Source organism: Salmo trutta, chromosome 32 (genome assembly GCF_901001165.1).
Source record: "Salmo trutta chromosome 32, fSalTru1.1, whole genome shotgun sequence".
NCBI lineage: Eukaryota > Metazoa > Chordata > Actinopteri > Salmoniformes > Salmonidae > Salmo > Salmo trutta.
Window position 1 is genome coordinate 10,500,688 of NC_042988.1, and position 19,020 is coordinate 10,519,707.

Sequence of the window (19,020 nt, forward strand, 5' to 3'; positions counted from 1 at the left end):
CTAGATATCTTGGACAACAATAACATTATAGATTGTCTATAATGCTTAAACTAGTATAGAAAAGCTGTCAAACTTGTATGCACTATAGCCCCATTAGTCTATTCTCTGTTGACCTGAGAATCTGTTTTCTACCAGCCACAACAATGGATTAGAACTATTCACTGTGAATTCCATCTTGACCAAAGCTGCCATTTTTATGAGGAAGGCGCTCCTCTAAATCTGATAGTGTTTAAAGTTGATCATCTTCACACAACTTTGGATTACATACTTAACATACAGTGCCTTCAGAAAGTATTCATACCCCTGGACTTATTCCACATTTTGTTGTTACAGCCTATATTCAAAATGGATTATTTCTTCTTTTTTTCTCGCCAATCTACACACAATACCCCATAATGACAAAGTGAAAACATGTTTTTGAATTTTTTGCAAATGTATTGAAAATGAAATGCAGCAATATATCATTTATATAAGTACTCAAACCCCTTTGCTATGACACTCCCAATTGCGCTCAGGTGCAGCCAATTCCCTTTGATCATCCTTGAACCGTCGCTACAACTTGATTGTGGTCAAATTTAAATTGTTTGGACATGATTTTAGAAAGAAAAACACCTGTCTATACAAAGTCCCACAGTTGACAGTGCATGTCAGAGTAGAGACTACCATGAAGTCCATGGAACTGTCTGTAGATCTCTGAGAGAGAATTGTGACAAGGCATATCTGGGGAAGGGTATAAAAAATGTCTAGAATGTTGAATGTTTCCAAGAGCACAGTGGTCTCCATTGGTAAATTGATAAAATATGGAACTACCCTGACTCTGCCTAGAGCTGGACCTCTGACCAAACTGATGAAAAAAGTCAAGGGGTATGAAAAGTCAATACTTTGTGAAGGCACAGCCTATCTGACCCAGTTTATCAGCAGAACAAAACCAAGGCCAGAAAGGCACATCAGAAAGTGAAGCTAATATAAACCCTTACTTTGCATTCATGCTCCCATTATGGCTCAAAGAACAGTTTGCTTGATGGTGCTATTCGCACTGTGAAATTGACTCAGCTTTTTTTTCACTCCACCAAAGGGACCCTGCTGAGCCACAGCTTTGAGAGAAACAACTACACATACATGTACAGACCTCAAATGAATGACAGTCACAGCACCATGTGTTACATACTTTAGATCCTCCTTTAGGACGCCAGTCAGGATAGGCAGCATTCCAACACCTACATTTCTCATTAGTGAAAGCACTGTGTCCTCCCCAAGGCGTCGTTGTCATTTGTATCTGCATTCAGCTAAATCATTTCTCTCCCTTTGTTTCAGTGCGTCTTTATCACATTTATTGTTTTGGTCTGTCCTGAGGTACTTCTGTAATATAAAAGGCTGGAGAAATGTCTTTATGATGAATGAACCTTAACACCAAACAAACAAAAGAGTTTTCCCCTGTAGTCCCCCTAATGCAGAAACCAACAGAAACTAACGGGTGGGAAGTACTGAAACAAATAATGAGCCTCATCAGCATTTTACTTTGTTTTTGTTCTCATGAGGGTGTCTTGAGAGTCATTAAATATATTTGCCCTGCAAATCAGACATGGAAAATAGCTGCAATTGTGAAATGAATGGTAATTTGTGTAAATATAGGTTGAGGATCAACACAGGTTCTGTCTATTCTCTGGTCTGTCTGACTAATTTACAGATTTGCGATTTCAGCAGCAGGTTGCAGCTGTGTAGTTGGTGAACCTCTCAAAATAATCACAAACTCCTTGGTCTATCTCTTATGAATTTATGTGCTAGTAGCAAAATGATCTACAGTAATTAGCAATGTCTTCTTACACAGTATGTCTCTTTTTCACACGCATGTTGGAGAAATACAGTGCATTCAAAAAGTATTCACACCCCTTGACTTTTTCCACATTTTGTTGTGTTACAAAGTGGGATTAAAATTGATTTGTCATTTTTTGTCAATGATCTACACAAAATACTCTCAAACTGGCATAAAAATTGTACTTTTTTATATTAATGGAAAATAAAATACTAATATATTTTTAGGTAAGTATTCAAAGCCCTGATTCAATGCATGTTAGAATCAACTTTGGCAGCAATTACAGCTCTGAGTCTTTCTGGGTAAGTCTCTAAGAGCTTTACAAAGCTTTACAAACCAGGATTGTACAATATTTGCCCATTATTCTTTTAAAAATGATTCAAGCTCTGTCAAGTTGGTTGTTGATCATTGCTAGATAGCCATTTTCAAGTCTTGCCATAGAAGATATTCCTAATGTTTGGTATACTCAGTGTATATTTGGCCTTGCGTTTCAGGTTATTGTCTTCCTGAAAGGGGGATTTGTCTCCCAGTGTCTGTTGGAAAGCAGACTGAATCAGGTTCTCCTTTAGGACTTTGCCTGTGCTTAGCCCTATTATTATTAATTTTTTTTTAACTCCCTACTCCCTGCCGATGACAAGTATACCCATAACATGATGCAGCCACCACCATGCTTGAAAATATGAAGAGTGTGACTCAGTGATGCATTGTGTTGGATTTGCCCCAAACATAACACTTGGTATTCAGGACATAAAGTTAATTTCTTTGCCACATTTTTTTTATTGAAAACAGAATACATGTTTTGGAATATGTTTATTCTGTACAGGCTTCCTTCTTTTCACTCTGTCATTTAGGTTAGTATTGTGGAGTAACCACAATGTTGTTGATCCATCCTCCAGTTGATCCATCCTCCACAGCCATTTAACTCTGTAACTGCTTTAAATCACCATTGGCCTCATGGTCAAGTCCTTCATTCCTCTCTGTCAACCGAGTTAGGAAGGACGCCTTTATCTTTATCGTGACTGAGTGTATTGATACACCATCCAAATTATAATTAATAACTTCACTGTGTTCAAAGGAAAATTCTATATCTTATTTTTTTTACCCATCTTCTTGGAAAACCTCTCTGCTCGACTGAGAGACCTTACAGATAAATTGTATGTGTGGGGTACAGAGATGGGGTAGTCATTCAAAAAATGGTGTTAAACACCATCATTGCACCCAGTGAGTCCATGCAACTTATCTGACTAGTTCAGCAAATGTTTACTCCTGAAGTTATTTAGGCTTGCCTTAACAAAGGAGTTTAATACTTATTTACTCATGACATTTCACCTTTCCATTTTTATTAATTTGTAAACATTTCTAAAACCATAATTCCACTTTGACATTATGGGGTATTGTGTTAAGATCAGTGACACACAATCTAAATGTAATACATTTTAAATTCAGGCTGTAACAACGAAATGTGGAAAATGTCAAGGGGTGTGAATACTTTGAGGGCACGGTAGTTGTTTCACTAACTCACCTGACTGCTGTGCAAGCTGTTGTCAACCATCACAACACACACCCACACACAATCACACATATACCTGACTAGCTGGAAGTACCTTCTTTGGCAGTGGTGACAGCAGCTTTGTAGGACAGTCACAAACTTATTTCATTCTTTCAACTCCATTGCTGAAGAAAGATATACGGTAAGTTTGTGTGTCAACAATTCTTGTAACAGGATCACGAGTAGCCTATAGCAATTTTTTTACAAATATTATTTCTATGTGAAATATGCCTATTGTATTACAATTACACCAATTGCTCATACAATGTTTTTTTTGTGTAATATTGATTGCTGTACAGTTACAGTACTATAAATACTCTTATGTTTTTATTCCAACCAATCTTCTGTCTGTTGACTGTTGATGTGGGTCAGATATGTTTCAAAATGAAACACACAACTCAATAGTGGCATTATCATCAGAACATGTAACAGTGAACATCCCAGTTTGGCAGATACCATTCTTCCTTGATTGACAATGGTTTAGTCGCTGAGAAGTTTCCAGGTAGACCTCAGTACAGGACAACCATTGACTGTATTTTATTTTCCATTCTTCACAGCCATTTACATAGACTTGGTTACATATGACCCTCACAGCAACTTGTTGGTGAACAGGTTTGACAAGCTAGCGCCAATTGTGTAAAGTATAAAAACTAGTAGCACAATGCATGTGTCATGTCATTTTGGATGGTAACATCTGTGCGACGATACAGTAAATTAAACCTGGGCTTTGGACAGCCATTGGCTTTGGGCCAAACTGAGAGAGGCCGCATGAATGGGACACAAGAATCGGCCTTTTGACAGCCTGCAGTTGTCAGTAGTAGATTAGAGAAGATAAGACCTGGGATATTGTTTACCTGACTGGCAGGGAAACTTGAAAGTATGTCCCCATGTTTTTGAGGTTCTATAACTTATTTGTTGGATTCATGGATCACTTTCCAAATAAATATATGTTTAAAGGTCTTAGGGTTGAAAGAGTCATTTACTGCATCACAAAGAGGCCATTGTTGTTTTTATTGAGGGAGGTGGTGCATTGGAGTTCACATACATTGACAGCATGTATGGTGTGACATCCACATTCACTCATGTCTGAGACAATCTAAGTCACACGCAACAAAACTGACTATAGTCTACACCGAGCATACAGAGATACACCTGTTATTTTCCATTGGCTCAGATGTGAAGTCCTGTGACATCAGTGTCCTGATCATTTCTCAGGTCACCTAGAGGAAAATCACTTGCATGTCACACAAGTAGATTAATGGTTGGATAAGGGAGTCTTCTTTTGGGACAAACTACAAAAAACAGAACAGTCTATTGTTGTGCTTTCAGGTGCACTGTAGGAATTCTGTTGCGAAATCACACACACACACACACAGCATAGGAGTGGGAGAGAGTCTTCTGATAATGTCATGGAATGCTGCAGGACCAGAAATGTCAATGGACTCAAATAAAGAACATTTTGAAAAAACAGACACAGACTTCTGCATCATCATCATCGCATTTCCCACGGTTTATTCGTTTACCGTTGTTTGTTTGGGGAGTCAATAAAACTCCTTGCTGTGGTATGTGCCTTGCATGAGTTCATGGTGTACAGTTCCTTCTTTACACCCATGGAAAAACTATAGGCATGGCTAAGACAACCACATTCATAGACAGTAACTGCTTTAGCGCCTATTGACGATAGTAGCTTCTGACCGTTGGATTTTTGTTAAGAGCCCAGATGCTTGCTCAAAAAATTAACACGCATTGCTTGAGGTTCGGTTTTGTAAACATAAGTAACATATCTTTCATATTAGCAAGATTTTTTTTTTTTTTTTTAAGTTAAATGGTGTGTGGTAAATGTACCTTTTAAAAAAGTATTTATTGCTAATATGAAAGATACGTTCCTTATGTTTAGGGTTAGGGATAGCACACGGCCATATTTCCATTACAGCGATTGCTTACTGAAAACAGACGGAAGACAGAGTGGACTACCTGTGCTAATTATCCATCTGCATCTCTGAACACCTGTGTGTAAATGGAAGATGGACGCCACAAACATGTTGTCACTGAAAAATACTGTCTGCTGCAACTGTGTTAAAACAGTGTACAGTGAGTGTGTATTCTGCATTTGTGAAATTATTTTTTGATGCGATATGAACGTCGAGGGATTTATGTTTCTAAGAACGTACTGCAAATGAGAATCGAATCACGTTTAAATGGAGTGAGCAGAGGCAGCCACTCCGAGTGAATCAGCACTGATCGTAAACAGGTGTTAGGCCAATCCCGGTGGAGATGGCCCACAATGCACCTGTGCATACCAGTGATTGTTTGTCCACTGTTAGACACACCTTATCTCTGATCTACAACAAACAAGTCTGAAAACAGGCAAAAAATACTACTCTGGGATCGGTTAAGGTGTGTTTATTTTACTCAAAAATATACACCTCGACAAGTTTAGTTATCTTTTAGAATGCATAGTCAAAATGCTTGATAAAAATGTTGTGTAGGAATTACTATGGCTATTTGTGATGCAACCCTTACTATTAATTGTTTATCAGCCCTTGTAATTTTGTGACCATTTTTTTGCCTTGAGGGATAATAGGCCTTGGCCCATTCTAAAACTATCCAGTTGTGATTTTCAAAGCGGTTTCTGTTGGTGAGATTTTTCCTAACCTCTTCTCTGTTATATAATATGCTGTTGATTGAGGAGTGCCCTGAGGGATGTTAACTTGGGTCACCACCACACACACACAACAGCTTGGGCAGTCCTCAGACGGAAGGCCAAATTTTAAATCCCTAGCCTAAGTACTTGTCGGTTAACATGGACCAGCAGTAGAATTAGTAGGCCAGTTGTTGTGCTCTGTGTTGGTTATTGAACTGGTGATGGCAAAAGGTCTTCAACTTCCTTCAATACAAGTAGGGCTACAACCACAAGCCCATCTAGCCCAGTGACTATGATAGCTTAGTTATAGTTGCATGAGTCATCGGCCTCTACAACATGGCAATCTGGTTTATCGAACCTGTATAGGCCTAGTTCAATCTTTGACCAATGTGTTGACCTACGGGCCAAGTAGAAATGTTTTTGTGACCTAGTATGTTGTCTCACCCGTAGGGCTTTTGGTAGGAGAAAATGATGGCTGAGGCGGGGGTCCTGGAGATGTTTTCGGAGCAGGAGCTGACCTGCTCCATCTGCTTAGACCTGTTCAACGACCCAGTGTCGACGCCCTGCGGACACAACTTCTGCCAGGGTTGCATCGGAGGCTACTGGGCCTCCAGCACCACCTGCACCTGCCCGCTCTGCAAGCATCAGTTCCCCGAGCGGCCTCAGCTCAACATCAACCGAGTCTTCGCCCATATCGCTGAGAAATACAAAGAAGCTCACTACGGCACAGGAAAGCTGCACGCGTCGGACGTGAAGACACCGGGAGCCATGGCCAACAGCAACCCGTTCCTGGAGGATATGATCAAATGTGATGTGTGTACAGGGAAAAAACAAGTGGCGATCAGCTCGTGTTTGACCTGCACGGCATCCTACTGCGAGGCCCATGTGCAGCCTCACCTGAACACGCCCTTCTATGCCAACCACCAGCTCCTGGAGCCCCGGGAAGCGCTTCGCGGCCGCACCTGCCCACTGCACCACCGGCTTCTGGAGGTGTACTGCCGCACGGACCAGATCTGTATCTGTGCCATCTGTGTGCTGGAGGAGCACCGCACACACCGCACAGTGTCCGTGCAGACAGAGCGAGTCAACAAACAGGTGAGAAGGCAAAGCAGCTTTCACATCAGGCGCTTGGAGCACACACCCCTTCATAACCTCAATGGCCCAAGCAGCTCAAAGATGCTTTTGTGCCAAGGCTATAGTCTGAAGGCTACTTAAGGGTGTGGTGTGTTTCCTGGGGTTGGATGTGTGCCTTAAAGAAATACAATTTAATTCTAGTTCTGTGGTTGGTGTGCCCTAACAGTCAAAATAGACAATGGCCAATGCATGACGAGAGGGCACTGTCAGGTATTTTATTTAGGTAACTTTATTTTATATTACATCTTGTATTTTGAACCTTTGAAATACTGAGTATTGGCTATGAGTTTGTAGGTCATAGGGGACTCTCAGCTTCTTGCAATGCAGATGACATAGATAGATAACCCCTATGTAAACAAGCCACTGAAATCCCTTTTGCAATGCAGATTTTACTCTAAAGATTATCTGAGATGGGAGTTGGTTATGTTCTTGTCTAAGTTGCATCTACATTTCTAATGTAAACAACCTGCATAGAAACAGTGACTGGCTATTTCTGGTTCGCTTTCAGATAACTGTAAAATCCTGAACCAAGAGGGTAAAAAAGGGATGGGGAACTGTGGAACTTTTCAAATTTAGTAACACATTTCCATTCAATGACTTCAATGATTGCATTACAATTTGACAGCTGCCAGTTGCACTGTATTTTAAGTCATTAAATATAACATATGATCCTCCTTTTGGCTCTGAGAAGAAAACAAAGAAACAGCTCATCGCATAAATGTACCTGAGAAAATGGGCAGCTCCATGTCGATTTTGAAGAACTTCATTTTCTACTGCTACTTCTATGAGCAAACAAACAGGAAGGGTGCACACTGCGACCTGGAATGTGTTGTATGAACAGGTATAAAGCCATGGTTTGCGATTTACTGCCACCTGCAGTTTTGAAATGTTTGCTCATGAGTATAAGTCATTGGCTGATCCCTCCTGATGACACGGATGAAATCATGTGATCCTTCCTTAACCCATAGGAAGTCTCATCCAGTTGACTACTTCAAAATAGATCCCCACAGTGGTGAATATATTGATAAAAGTCACCTTGTCCTAGAGAGATTTACACGGTTATCAAAAAGTCATGCCAGGGTAAGTCAACACAAAACACAGCCCTTATTTAAAGTGTTTTGAAAATCCCCTATGGGAATAATGAATTGTGGAAAAAAACTGTTGGAACCATTTCCCTGTTTGACTGCTAGGTTTTATGGGTATTATGACTCATACTGTGGTACTCTATGGTTAAAGTCCTCAATGGTGCTAAATGGGCTTTTGGGCACTAGAATCCTCATATCTCTATGGGTTGGGCATCTGACTAAAAACATGAGCAATTTTACATAATTTAGGTATAATCTTGTGGATAATGGGTTTGGTTCAAGGCAAATGAATAACATGCATGATTTTTTTTGAATGAATGTATTTCATTATGTTATCTGAAATGTATATGGCTATTTCAAGGGCAATGTTTTTCTATTTGCATCTAAAAAATATTTTCTAGGGTATTTTTTGGGGCACTTCAAAGCACATTTTACTTGAATGTGTTCCCTAAGAGCGCCTGTTTAAGCAGCAGCAGGCCTGCAGCATTGTCTAGTTAGGACAAGTAGTGAACAGACATGATGCCAAATCTACTTTCAATGACACTGCATTCACATAATTGGTCTCTTTGTCTCTCATCCTCCATCTCTTTACTGTCCTTTGTCTGTCACACAGAAACTCATTGGGAAGACTGAACTGGAGATTCAGAACCGGATTGAGAGGAAGAGCCTCCGTCTGATTGAGCTCAAGAGCCGACTGGAGACCGTCAGGGTAGGCAGCTGATTCACAGGCCCCGACATTGTATCAACATTGTGTTAGATCTATTTGACCCCTTCACTTAACCCCTCAACATGTCAGGCTTCATATTCATCAGATCACACTACCACTCTGTCTAGTGTTAGTAGACCGTACCAACAACCATTACTCCCACTGCAGTGGCTATTAGCAGTTCAAGACAGTTTGTTTAGTCAACCAGTAGCTATTAGCAGGTCTAGATAGTCTGTTTAGTCCACCCAAATTATGTTTGCCATACCGCTGTTATGATACATTACAGAAAAAAACTATTACCGTGTTTTTTTTAAACACGTTTTAGGCTTGATGAACCACACATTTTTCAGTTGTGTGATCTGCGATCACAATAATGACCATAACTGGAGAGAAAGAAACTGATCTTAAATCAGTGTCAAGGAGCAACTTAACCATTCTGTTTTTTTCTAGAACTATGCACGGGGTGAGCTGTCGCAGGTGGAGCAGTTGCTGGGGGAGCTGAGTTGCTCAGTGGACAGGATCCGTGAAGAGCTGGTGGGTGGGATGGAGGAGAAGCGGGTGTCAGTGGAAACACGGGGGGAGGGGCTAGTGACCCGTTTGGAGGCGGAGCTTGGCCAGCTGCAGGTGCGGCGATCCAGACTGGAAGCCCAGGCCACGTCTGATGACCACATTGGCTTCCTCCAGGTACGGAGGGAATGTGTTTTAGCTGAGGCACCTTTTATCATTTGTGGATGCACTTCATTTAGCTTATCTGTTGTAACAGTTGGGTGGGGTTTGCACTTTGAGGGCAATGGGACATGCACCTGGTGTGCCACGTGTACGGACCAATGGCCTCTAAGTGCAAGCTATCAGAGGTATTACCAGAGTCCACTCCACGTCCATTCCACTGACGTTAAACTCTGAACTGTAAGTCTTTCAATTGAATATATCTCTCAATGCCTGCCTTCAACCCACTTTCAGAGTTTTGAGGAGGCGAGTGCCCCCCTAGAGGCAGACTCTGACACCCAGGAGTTGGAGCCCGAGGCGGCGGTGTCGCTGCATTTCTCTCTGGGGGAGGTGAAGGTGGCTCTGGGGGAACTGAAGAAGAGTATGGATGAGATCCGCATGGGGGAGGTGCGCTCCCAACGCTCCCGTGAGTAGCACCATCATCACTTTCATTGTTATAATCAATCTCATAATCACCATAGTCATGTCATCATTATTTATTATCCTCATTATCCTTTTCAAAATGGACATCACAGTTACCAAATATTCATAATAATGGTAATTTCATTTGATACATTTTTTTCTTTCCGGGGGGGTAGATTATTTGCGTCAGTTCCATAATGTTCATCATATCGTTACCAAAAATTTTGTAAATAAATCATTAGTTGTTCCCTTACTGTGGTTTTCGGGTGAAGTTTCTCATAAATTACTGAGTTGAAGGTACCGAGAAAGGTATTCTGAAAGTAGTCTGTAAGCAGTCAAAATACCATTCCTACTCAAATACCTCATGCCAATAGAACTCATTCCTTCTGTCATCCATCGCTGCGTTGAAACATCGGTCAGGTGAAGAATGAGTCATTCACAAAAGTGGGTTGTAAAAATACCAGGAGGAACGCGAACATATGAGGAAACACAACCTGCATAACTATTATCACACCTGGCCTGAAAGTATAATGCACTGTATGTTGTGGACCAACCTATTTGTTTGTTAATATAACCCATTATGCGTGTGTTTCAGTTACTTCCCTACGGGAGAGCGACAGTATGATGAGTGTACAGACACTACGGAACACTAAGAGTCAGTGGTCTCTACGAGGTGGGTCAATTTTAAGTTGCGTCTCATATATATATATATATATATATATATATTATAATACCAGTCAAAAGTTTGGAAACGCCTCATTCAAATTATTTTATTTTTGACTATTTTCTACATCATAACTATGAAAAAACACACATGGAATCATGTAGTAACCAAAGGTGTTAAATAAATCAAAATAGATTTGAGATTTTTCAAAGTAGCCATCCTTTGCCTTGATGACAGCTTTGCACAATCTTGGCATTCTCTCAACCATATTTATTTATAGGGGACAATGCACATTAATCAACATCAATAATGCAACATGTAAATGTGCTGGGGTTAGCCACAAGCTTATTTACACCCGTCATCCCAGGGCAGCTAAGGACAACTACACAGCCACAATACAAATACTCACTAAAACAACACAAAATACAAATACATCCAAAAATATATATTTCTAAGGACAACTATCATCAACTGCCGTCTTGCATATGAGGGACCACAACTCATGTGTGCAGATTTGGATAGATTTTAGCCATGTTTTCAAATTCAAAGTACAATCGGGGCAGCTTCTCAAGTCCGTGGGCATTGCATTCCAGTATATTGTAGCTCTAACAGAGAAGGCCGATTTTACTGTGTCAAAGGGACAACGCAATCCCCTCTAGTTACTGCCCTTGTTATCCTGGAAAGCCCATGCGAGCCTGGTCTTCAAGATCCTGCATCTACATACTGCTTAAAGCTATCCAGGTTAAATCAATATATGATATGACAACGGTGGTAACTGATTGGTTTGTTTGTAGAGTGATTTCAATTGGTTTCAGAATAGTAGTTCCTGCTTGTGACCAGCATGTGAGGCAAAATTGTGAGAAGCTCACTCCCTTGGCTGAGAAGCAACCCCACACATGAATGGTCTCAGGATGCTTTACTGTTGGCATGACACAGGACTGATGGTAGCGCTCACCTTGTCTTCTCCGGACACGCTTTTTTCCAGATGCCCCAAACAATCGGAAAGGGGATTCATCAGAGAAAATGACTTTACCCCAGTCCTCAGCAGTCCAATCCCTGTACCTTTAGCAGAATATCAGTCTGTCCCTGATGTTTTTCCTGGAGAGAAGTGGCTTCTTTGATGCCCTTCTTGACACCAGGCCATCCTCCAAAAGTCTTCGCCTCACTGTGCGTGCAGATGCACTCACACCTGCCTGCTGCCATTCCTGAGCAAGCTCTGTACTGGTGGTGCCCCGATCCCGCAGCTGAATCAACTTTAGGAGACGGTCCTGGCGCTTGCTGGACTTTGGGCGCCCTGAAGCCTTCTTCACAACAATTGAATCGCTCTCCTTCAAGTTCTTGATGATCCGATAAATGGTTGATTTAGGTGCAGTCTTACTGGCAGCAATATCCTTGCTTGTGAAGCCATTTTTGTGCAAAGCAATGATGACGGCACGTGTTCCTTGCAGGTAACCATGGTTGAGAGGAAGAACAATGATTCCAAGCACCACCCTCCTTTTGAAGCTTCCAGTCTGTTATTCAAACTCAATCAGCATTACAGCGTGATCTCCAGCCTTGTCCTCGTCAACACTCACACCTGTGCTAACGAGAGAATCGCTGACATGTCAGCTGGTCCTTTTGTGGCAGGGTTGAATTGCAGTGGAAATGTTTTTGGGGGATTCAGTTCATTTGCGTGGCAAAGAGGGACTTTGCAATTAATTGCAATTCATCTGATCACTCTTCATAACATTCTGGAGTATATGCAAATTGCCATCATACAAACTGAGGCAGTAGACTTTGAAAATGAATGTGTCATTCTCAACTTTTGGCCACGACTGTAGAAAATGGTCAAAATAAAGAAAAACCCTTGAATAAGTAGGTGTCCAAACTTTTGACTGGTATTGTACATGCAGTACATTCGGAAAGTATTTAGACCCCTTGACTTTTTCCACACTTTGTTACATTTTTGCAAATGTATAATAAAAAAATAAAAATCACATGTACGTAAGTATTCAGATCCTTTACTCAGTACTTTTAAGCAGAGATTACAGCCTCGAGTCTCCTTGGGTATGATGCTACAAGCTTGGCACACCTGTATTTGGAGTTTCTCCCATTCTTCTCCGCAGATCCTCAAGCGCTGTCAGGTTGGCTGGGAAGCGTCGCTGCACAGATATTTTCAGGTCTCTCCAGAGATGTTCGATCTGGTTCACTCAAGGATATTCAGAGACTTGTCCCAAAGCCACTCCTGCATTGTTATGGCTGTGTGCTTAGGGTTGATGTCCTGTTGGAAGACTGGTGCGAAGGTTCACCTGAGAGCTCTGGAGCAGCTTTGCCCCCTATTCATCTTTCCCTCAATCCTGACTAGTCTTCCAGCTGAAAAACACATCCCCCACAGCATGATGCTGCCACCACCATGCTTGACCGAGCCAGAGTTCAAACTTGGTTTCATCAGAGAATCTTGTTTCTCATGGTCTGAGTCTTTGGGTGCTTTTTGGCAAACTCCAAGTGGGCTGTCATGTGCCTTTGACTGAGGAGTGACTTCTGTCTGGCCACTCTACCATAAAAACCTGATTGGTGGAGGGCTGCAGAGATGGTTGTCCTTCTGGAAGGTTCTCAGATGTCCAGAGGAACACTGGAGTTCTGTCAGTGACCATCAGATTCTTGGTCACCTCCCTGACCAAGGTCCTTCTCCGCCGATTGCTCAGTTTGGCCGGGTGGCCAGCACTAGGGAGACTCTTGGAGGTTCCAAACATCTTCAATTTAAGAATGATGTAGGCCACTGTTCTTGGGGACCTTCAATGCTGCAGACATTTTTATGTACCTTGCCTTAGATCTGTGCCTCGACACAATCCTGTCTCGGAGCTTTACGGACAATTCCTTCACCCCATGGCTTGGTTTTTGCTCTGACATGCACTGTCAACTGTGGGACCTTATCTAGAGAGGTGTGTGCCTTTCCAAATCATGTCCAATCAATTGAATTTACGACAGGTGGACTCCATTCAAGTTGTAGAAACATCTCAAGGATGATCAATGGAAACAGGATGCACCTGAGCTCATTTCCGAAGTTTCGTAGCAATGGGTCTGAATACTAATGTACATGCATACATTTGCACAGTTCTAAAACCTTTTTTCGCTTTGTTATTATGGGGTATTGTGTGTAGATTGCTGAGGAATTGTTTTTGTTACAGCCTTATTCTAAGAATGTATTAATACGATGTGGAAAATGTCAAGGGATCTGAACTTTACGAAGGCACTGTATTTCCACACTGGTTGGAATAATACTGTGACATTTTTAAATCTATGATAAAGCACTTTGTAAGAGCTGTTTTAAAAAGGCCTCCTGAAACCAGATTTTTGCCCTACTCTCTGCCAATAATAGCTGGTTTTAAAGTTCACATCTCTACCATTAAGCTCTTCCAATTAGGCACCTTTCTCGGACCACGCAGACAGTCTTAGCTAAATTCATTCTTGAGAAATAGCATTTTGCTAAGAAGCTGTTTTAGTTTATTTTTGACCATTTTAATTGAAAACAAGGTACGGTACTTAATTGTTACCCAAAAATGATTTGATATTGAGATAAAAATGGCTGCATTCGTTCTGTACTCACACATACTTCCATTAAACAACATGTCTTCATGTTTCTTCTCCCCTCAGATCTAAAAAAGATCAAATCTGGATCAGGTATGTCTGTCTGCACTCTTGAAGCTCTTCACTCCAAAGATTCTCTTTTGGATTAAGGTCTAGGACCCATGTGAATGAACTATTGGGTAATGAAATGGGATATTTTGCAGAGGCTTTGTTTTTTCGCTCAAAGGAAATGTTAGACACAAGTCAGGAGTTTGTCTTAAAGGAAAACACTTACAAACCTAGTTTACTTAAAATGCCTTTTCTAAGAAGATTGGTGCATGGTGATTCACGATGCCTCTCCTGAAGAAGATTTAAAATAACTAATTTGATGTAGGCCTCAATAGATTGTTTTTTTTTTTTTTTTTTCACTTTATATTTCGACAATGTATGCCATTTTTACACCCACACATCTAATAGAACATCTTCACCCACCTTCAATGGTTCACTAATAGTTTTAAGGCCCAGTGCAGTCAGTTCAGTTTTTCTGTGTTTTGTATCATATTGTACAATAGCTGATGAAACGAACACTGTAAAAAATGTTGCTCACTAGCCACATTTTCATCCATAGTTTTATGCAAGTGAAGTCGTACAGTATGAAAATAATCACGATAGCTGTGATAGAAACGGGATGTTTCAGGACAATTTGTAAAATGCTAACAGAATTTTTGTTCGACATGGTTGGATCTTTTTAGTGTCAGTAAAATTAATCAGGCAAGAAATGCAGAAATATTGACAACCATCATATTGAAGTAAACTTGGCGTCACGTGATGATATGGTGTGTGGTCCTCTTGCTACATCTTGGGGAAACCATGCAATTTATTAGGCTACAGGTGAAAGAAGTTATGAACTTCACTGTGCACTTTCAGTACCCTGTGATTTTGACACTCCTTTCCAATAAATATTGAGGGTCTTATTCTGGTGACGTGATGCTTGACTGCTGTCTGACATACAAATATTCTCCCTCTTATCCATAATAATCTTATCACGTAGAGTAGCCTACCTGCACGGTATCTGAGAGCTGTTGGCTAGAGTGCGCGTGCCAAGACCAGAGTAGGCACATTCGCTATTTAATACAACAGTTTGTGACAACTATCAATAGGGATGGAAATACATTGAACATAAAAATGTTGTTAGGTACGTGAAAACTTACCCATTGAATTTTATCCGCAAAAGTGAGTTTGGTGGAAGCACACTGGTGGGAAATGCATATTTTCTTTATAGAGATTATAGAATACTTGCATAAATTTCTGTCGCTAATTGGATGGAAACCTAGCTAGTGTTATTTCCTGATAGTTTCTGGTTGGAATTCATCTACATAGGACCTTCTAATCAACCTGTTTGCGTGGGTGGGAGTTTTGCCTTGCCTGATGACATCACCAGGTGGTAAATTGATTAATTAACAATAGAGTTCCAAACTTCTCTGCCAATTACAGCTTGTTTTAAGATTTCCCCTCCCCACTCAGATCACTCCCAGACAGTCCTAGCCAAATTCTTTCCTGATTAGGTTTCTTGCTAAAAAGCTATTTTTGTCAATTTTAATGGAACACGACAACAGTAAGGTACTTAATTGTTACCCAAAAATGATTTGATATAAAAAAATGGCTAGTATCTATGTATTGGAAAAGAGACTCACCGTAATTACTTTTTCGTACAGGGTTGAAGAAGATCCAGTCTTATTTAGGTGAGTTGTTCTGATCTTAATTCTAAATACCAACCTATCCTGGTCTTATCTCTACCATTGCTCTTACTGTATTACTGGATGTAGTGATTGACTGTTGTTTTCCAATAAAGGTCTCCAAATAGTCTGTTTACACAAGACACCATCTCACTGTCCTTTTGGCCATGATTCCTAACATTATTCGGCTGTGGCATTCACACCAGAGCCTTGACCTTTTTGTGTTCCTTCTCATTCGCAGAGGATGTGACGCTAAACCCAGTGACGGCGTACCCCTTCCTCATCCTCTCTGACGACAGGAAGCAGGTGAAGAGAGGAGAGAAACTGCAGTTCTACAGGAACAGCACGCAACGCTTCGACGTCTGGTCTTGTGTGCTGGCCAAAGAGGGCTTCAACTCGGGGCGACACTACTGGGAGGTGAGGCCAGGGGTCAAGGGTTAGGGAATCGCATAGAAATTGGAGGGTGGAAGAAATGACTGAATAGTGGCTTCAGTTTTATTGGTTTAATCTATTTAGGCATTTGATGTTAGAAGTGTAGGACATGCAATCTAGGAGAGTAAATCAGTTAGGGTTCAACCTTGCATGCTCGTCCCCACTCAAACTGTTGTCGGTATCACTTTATCATTCTTCCTTTGTCTCTTCATCTCAGGTGAATGTGGGTGAGAATAAAGACTGGAAGGTGGGCGTGGTGCGGGAGTCAGCCCAGAGGAAAGGGCTGTTTGACATGAGCCCTAATAGTGGTTACTACGCCCTCTGGTGGGGGGGCACCCACCTGCGCGCCCTCACTATTCCAGCCCTTACCAAGGTTAAGACATCAGTGCGCCTCCGCAGAGTGGGTGTCTACCTGGACTGTGAGGAGGGTCAGGTGACCTTCTACAATGCCAAGACTGGCTCGGAGGTGTACAGCTTCAGCGTGGCCGAGTTCTCTGAGAGGATGTTTCCTCTACTGGGCACTGGGGACAGGGAGGTTCCCCTGGCTCTCATGATCACACAGTGTGGCAGTGTGCCCGAGTGAGAGGATAGTGAGATGACATGAAAGTGTGTGCATGTATAGAAAATTATGAAAGTGAAAATGTGTTTCAGGGTGAATTTGCTTGAAGATTAAAGTGTGGTTAGCTTGGATGAGTCAGTGGGAAAGTGAGTGCAAGTTTGAGTGGATGATGAACATATTGGTGAAAATATTTTAGGTTGAATGTGCTTGAAGATGAGTGTGAGATGAGGTATGTGAGATGGAGGGAGGGGACAAAGATAAATAAAGTCGTATGGGGTGAAAATAAGATGGAGAGAAGTCTCATCTCTACATTTTGCCTGCAACCTCCAATTCAGCTGTTGGCATTGTCCAGTACCCACTCAACATTTGACTCATTGCACACACACTGGTTCACAATGCACTGAAAGGCAGGTGATGGGGCAAAACACTTGTGTGGAATCTTGGAATTACTTCATGGTCAGAAATCAGTCAGAATTGGTATCTGAAATCACAATGGTACACTTGTATTCGAACCCTCTTCATTGTCACAATTTTCTATTATTTGTGTCAAAATGGCTTCAGTCTAAGGTTCTTATATATCTTGGTGGATAGGTCCTGTTGAGGATATCTTGTATTGTTCAAGGTTGTTTCACACTAGCTCAGGGTTTCCCCAAACTCGGTCCTCGGAACCCCAAGGGGTGCAAGTTTAGTTTTTTGCCGTAGCACTACACAGCTGATTCAACTAATCATCAAGCTTTGATCATTTGAATCAGCTGTGTAGTGTTAAAGCAAGAAACAAAAACATGCACCCCTTGGGGTCCTGAGGACCGAGTTTGTGCAGGATTTCCCAAACTACTTTTGTTCTATATCTGGAATTGAATTCTGTCCTGTTTGCAGCATTGTGTAATGTGCACATGTTTTACAGTTGTCAGAATGGTGGACGATGATTATAGACATTTGCTGAATCACTGTCCTTACACAATTCAAGTGGACGGCCGTGAAAGATGCTATTAGCTTGTGTGGCCATTTACAGCCCTTGACAGCAATGAGTTGGTAATTTATTTTGTGGCAATATTGCTTGTTATTGTCTGTTCTGTCCCATACGTATGTTTTAAATATTTTAACAATAAAAATGTATTGGGTGGAATAAAAGACTGTCTCAGTTATGTTTTACAGTTGGTCATTGGAACCTTACCATTGTTACATGGGGCTCCTGAGTGGCACAGCAGTATAAGGCACTGCATCTCAGTTCAAGAGGTGTCACTACAGTCCCTGTTCTGAATACAGGCTGTGATTGAGTCCCATAGGGACAAAATTGGCCCAGCGTCGTTCTGGGTAGGCTGTCATTGTAAATAAAAACTTGTTCCTTGCTGGTTAAATTTTTAAAAAATCCCTACAGCTGCACTAGCTGCTGATTCCAGCCACAAGAGGGTGCTGGAGTACAAGAGCAGTCTTTCCCTCATCCCTGCTCTTGGATAGCCATTCTGTGCAGGCGCAAACTCAAACCTAGCATTTCATGAGATGCACCAAACTCCCAACATTGACAAATGCGAAGAGCATGGACACTGCGTCACTATAGCTCAATTATAATGGAAAGCGGTATTAACCAGCAGTGTATTGCGTAGGTCCAGGGCAAGGAAATCTAATTCAACAGTAGTGGCTACCAATTGCATCTTTGTTCAGCTGATCTCATTGATTCTTCAAAAGATCCTGTCACTGAATCCTAGCCACTAAAGTGAGAATGCATGGTTCATTTCAATAATCTAAATCACCACTGGCAGCCGTGAGATGATTACAACCAAATCATTAACAGAGCCTTGACTGGTTAAATGGGCCTGTGAGTAAACTATCACTGTTTTATGGCCACAACATTTCAGAACAATAACTATTCACTGCCTTGGTTTTGAGCACAGCTAAAGTGAAAAGGTACAATTAAATGTTATTGGTTGTATAACTCATGTTTCAAACCCTAAACCAAGGTTCGATTTTGGTTACAAAATAAACCTTTATTGAACTATGTTGTAATTTGTATAGACGCAAGAATT

The 19,020-nt window shown here is 41.3% G+C and overlaps 1 protein-coding gene across 4 annotated transcripts; it reads left to right on the forward strand.

The window, feature by feature from the left end:
- Positions 1 to 3,387: 3,387 nt before the first annotated feature.
- btr30 (bloodthirsty-related gene family, member 30) lies at positions 3,388 to 18,127 on the forward strand. 4 transcript variants are annotated; one of them, XM_029727501.1, is made up of 11 exons: positions 3,388 to 3,504; positions 3,920 to 3,998; positions 6,457 to 7,101; positions 8,839 to 8,934; positions 9,382 to 9,615; positions 9,892 to 10,063; positions 10,655 to 10,732; positions 14,357 to 14,383; positions 15,985 to 16,011; positions 16,247 to 16,422; positions 16,655 to 18,127. In XM_029727501.1, exons 3-11 carry the CDS (start codon positions 6,475 to 6,477, stop codon positions 17,018 to 17,020), a joined length of 1,803 nt encoding a protein of 600 aa, XP_029583361.1. In that variant the 5' UTR covers positions 3,388 to 3,504; positions 3,920 to 3,998; positions 6,457 to 6,474; the 3' UTR covers positions 17,021 to 18,127. The 4 variants fall into 4 exon arrangements, with proteins under 4 accessions (XP_029583361.1, XP_029583359.1, XP_029583360.1 ...); XM_029727499.1 differs by lacking the exon at positions 3,920 to 3,998; XM_029727500.1 differs by lacking the exons at positions 3,388 to 3,504; positions 3,920 to 3,998 and adding an exon at positions 5,675 to 5,759.
- The last annotated feature ends 893 nt before the right edge of the window (positions 18,128 to 19,020 follow it).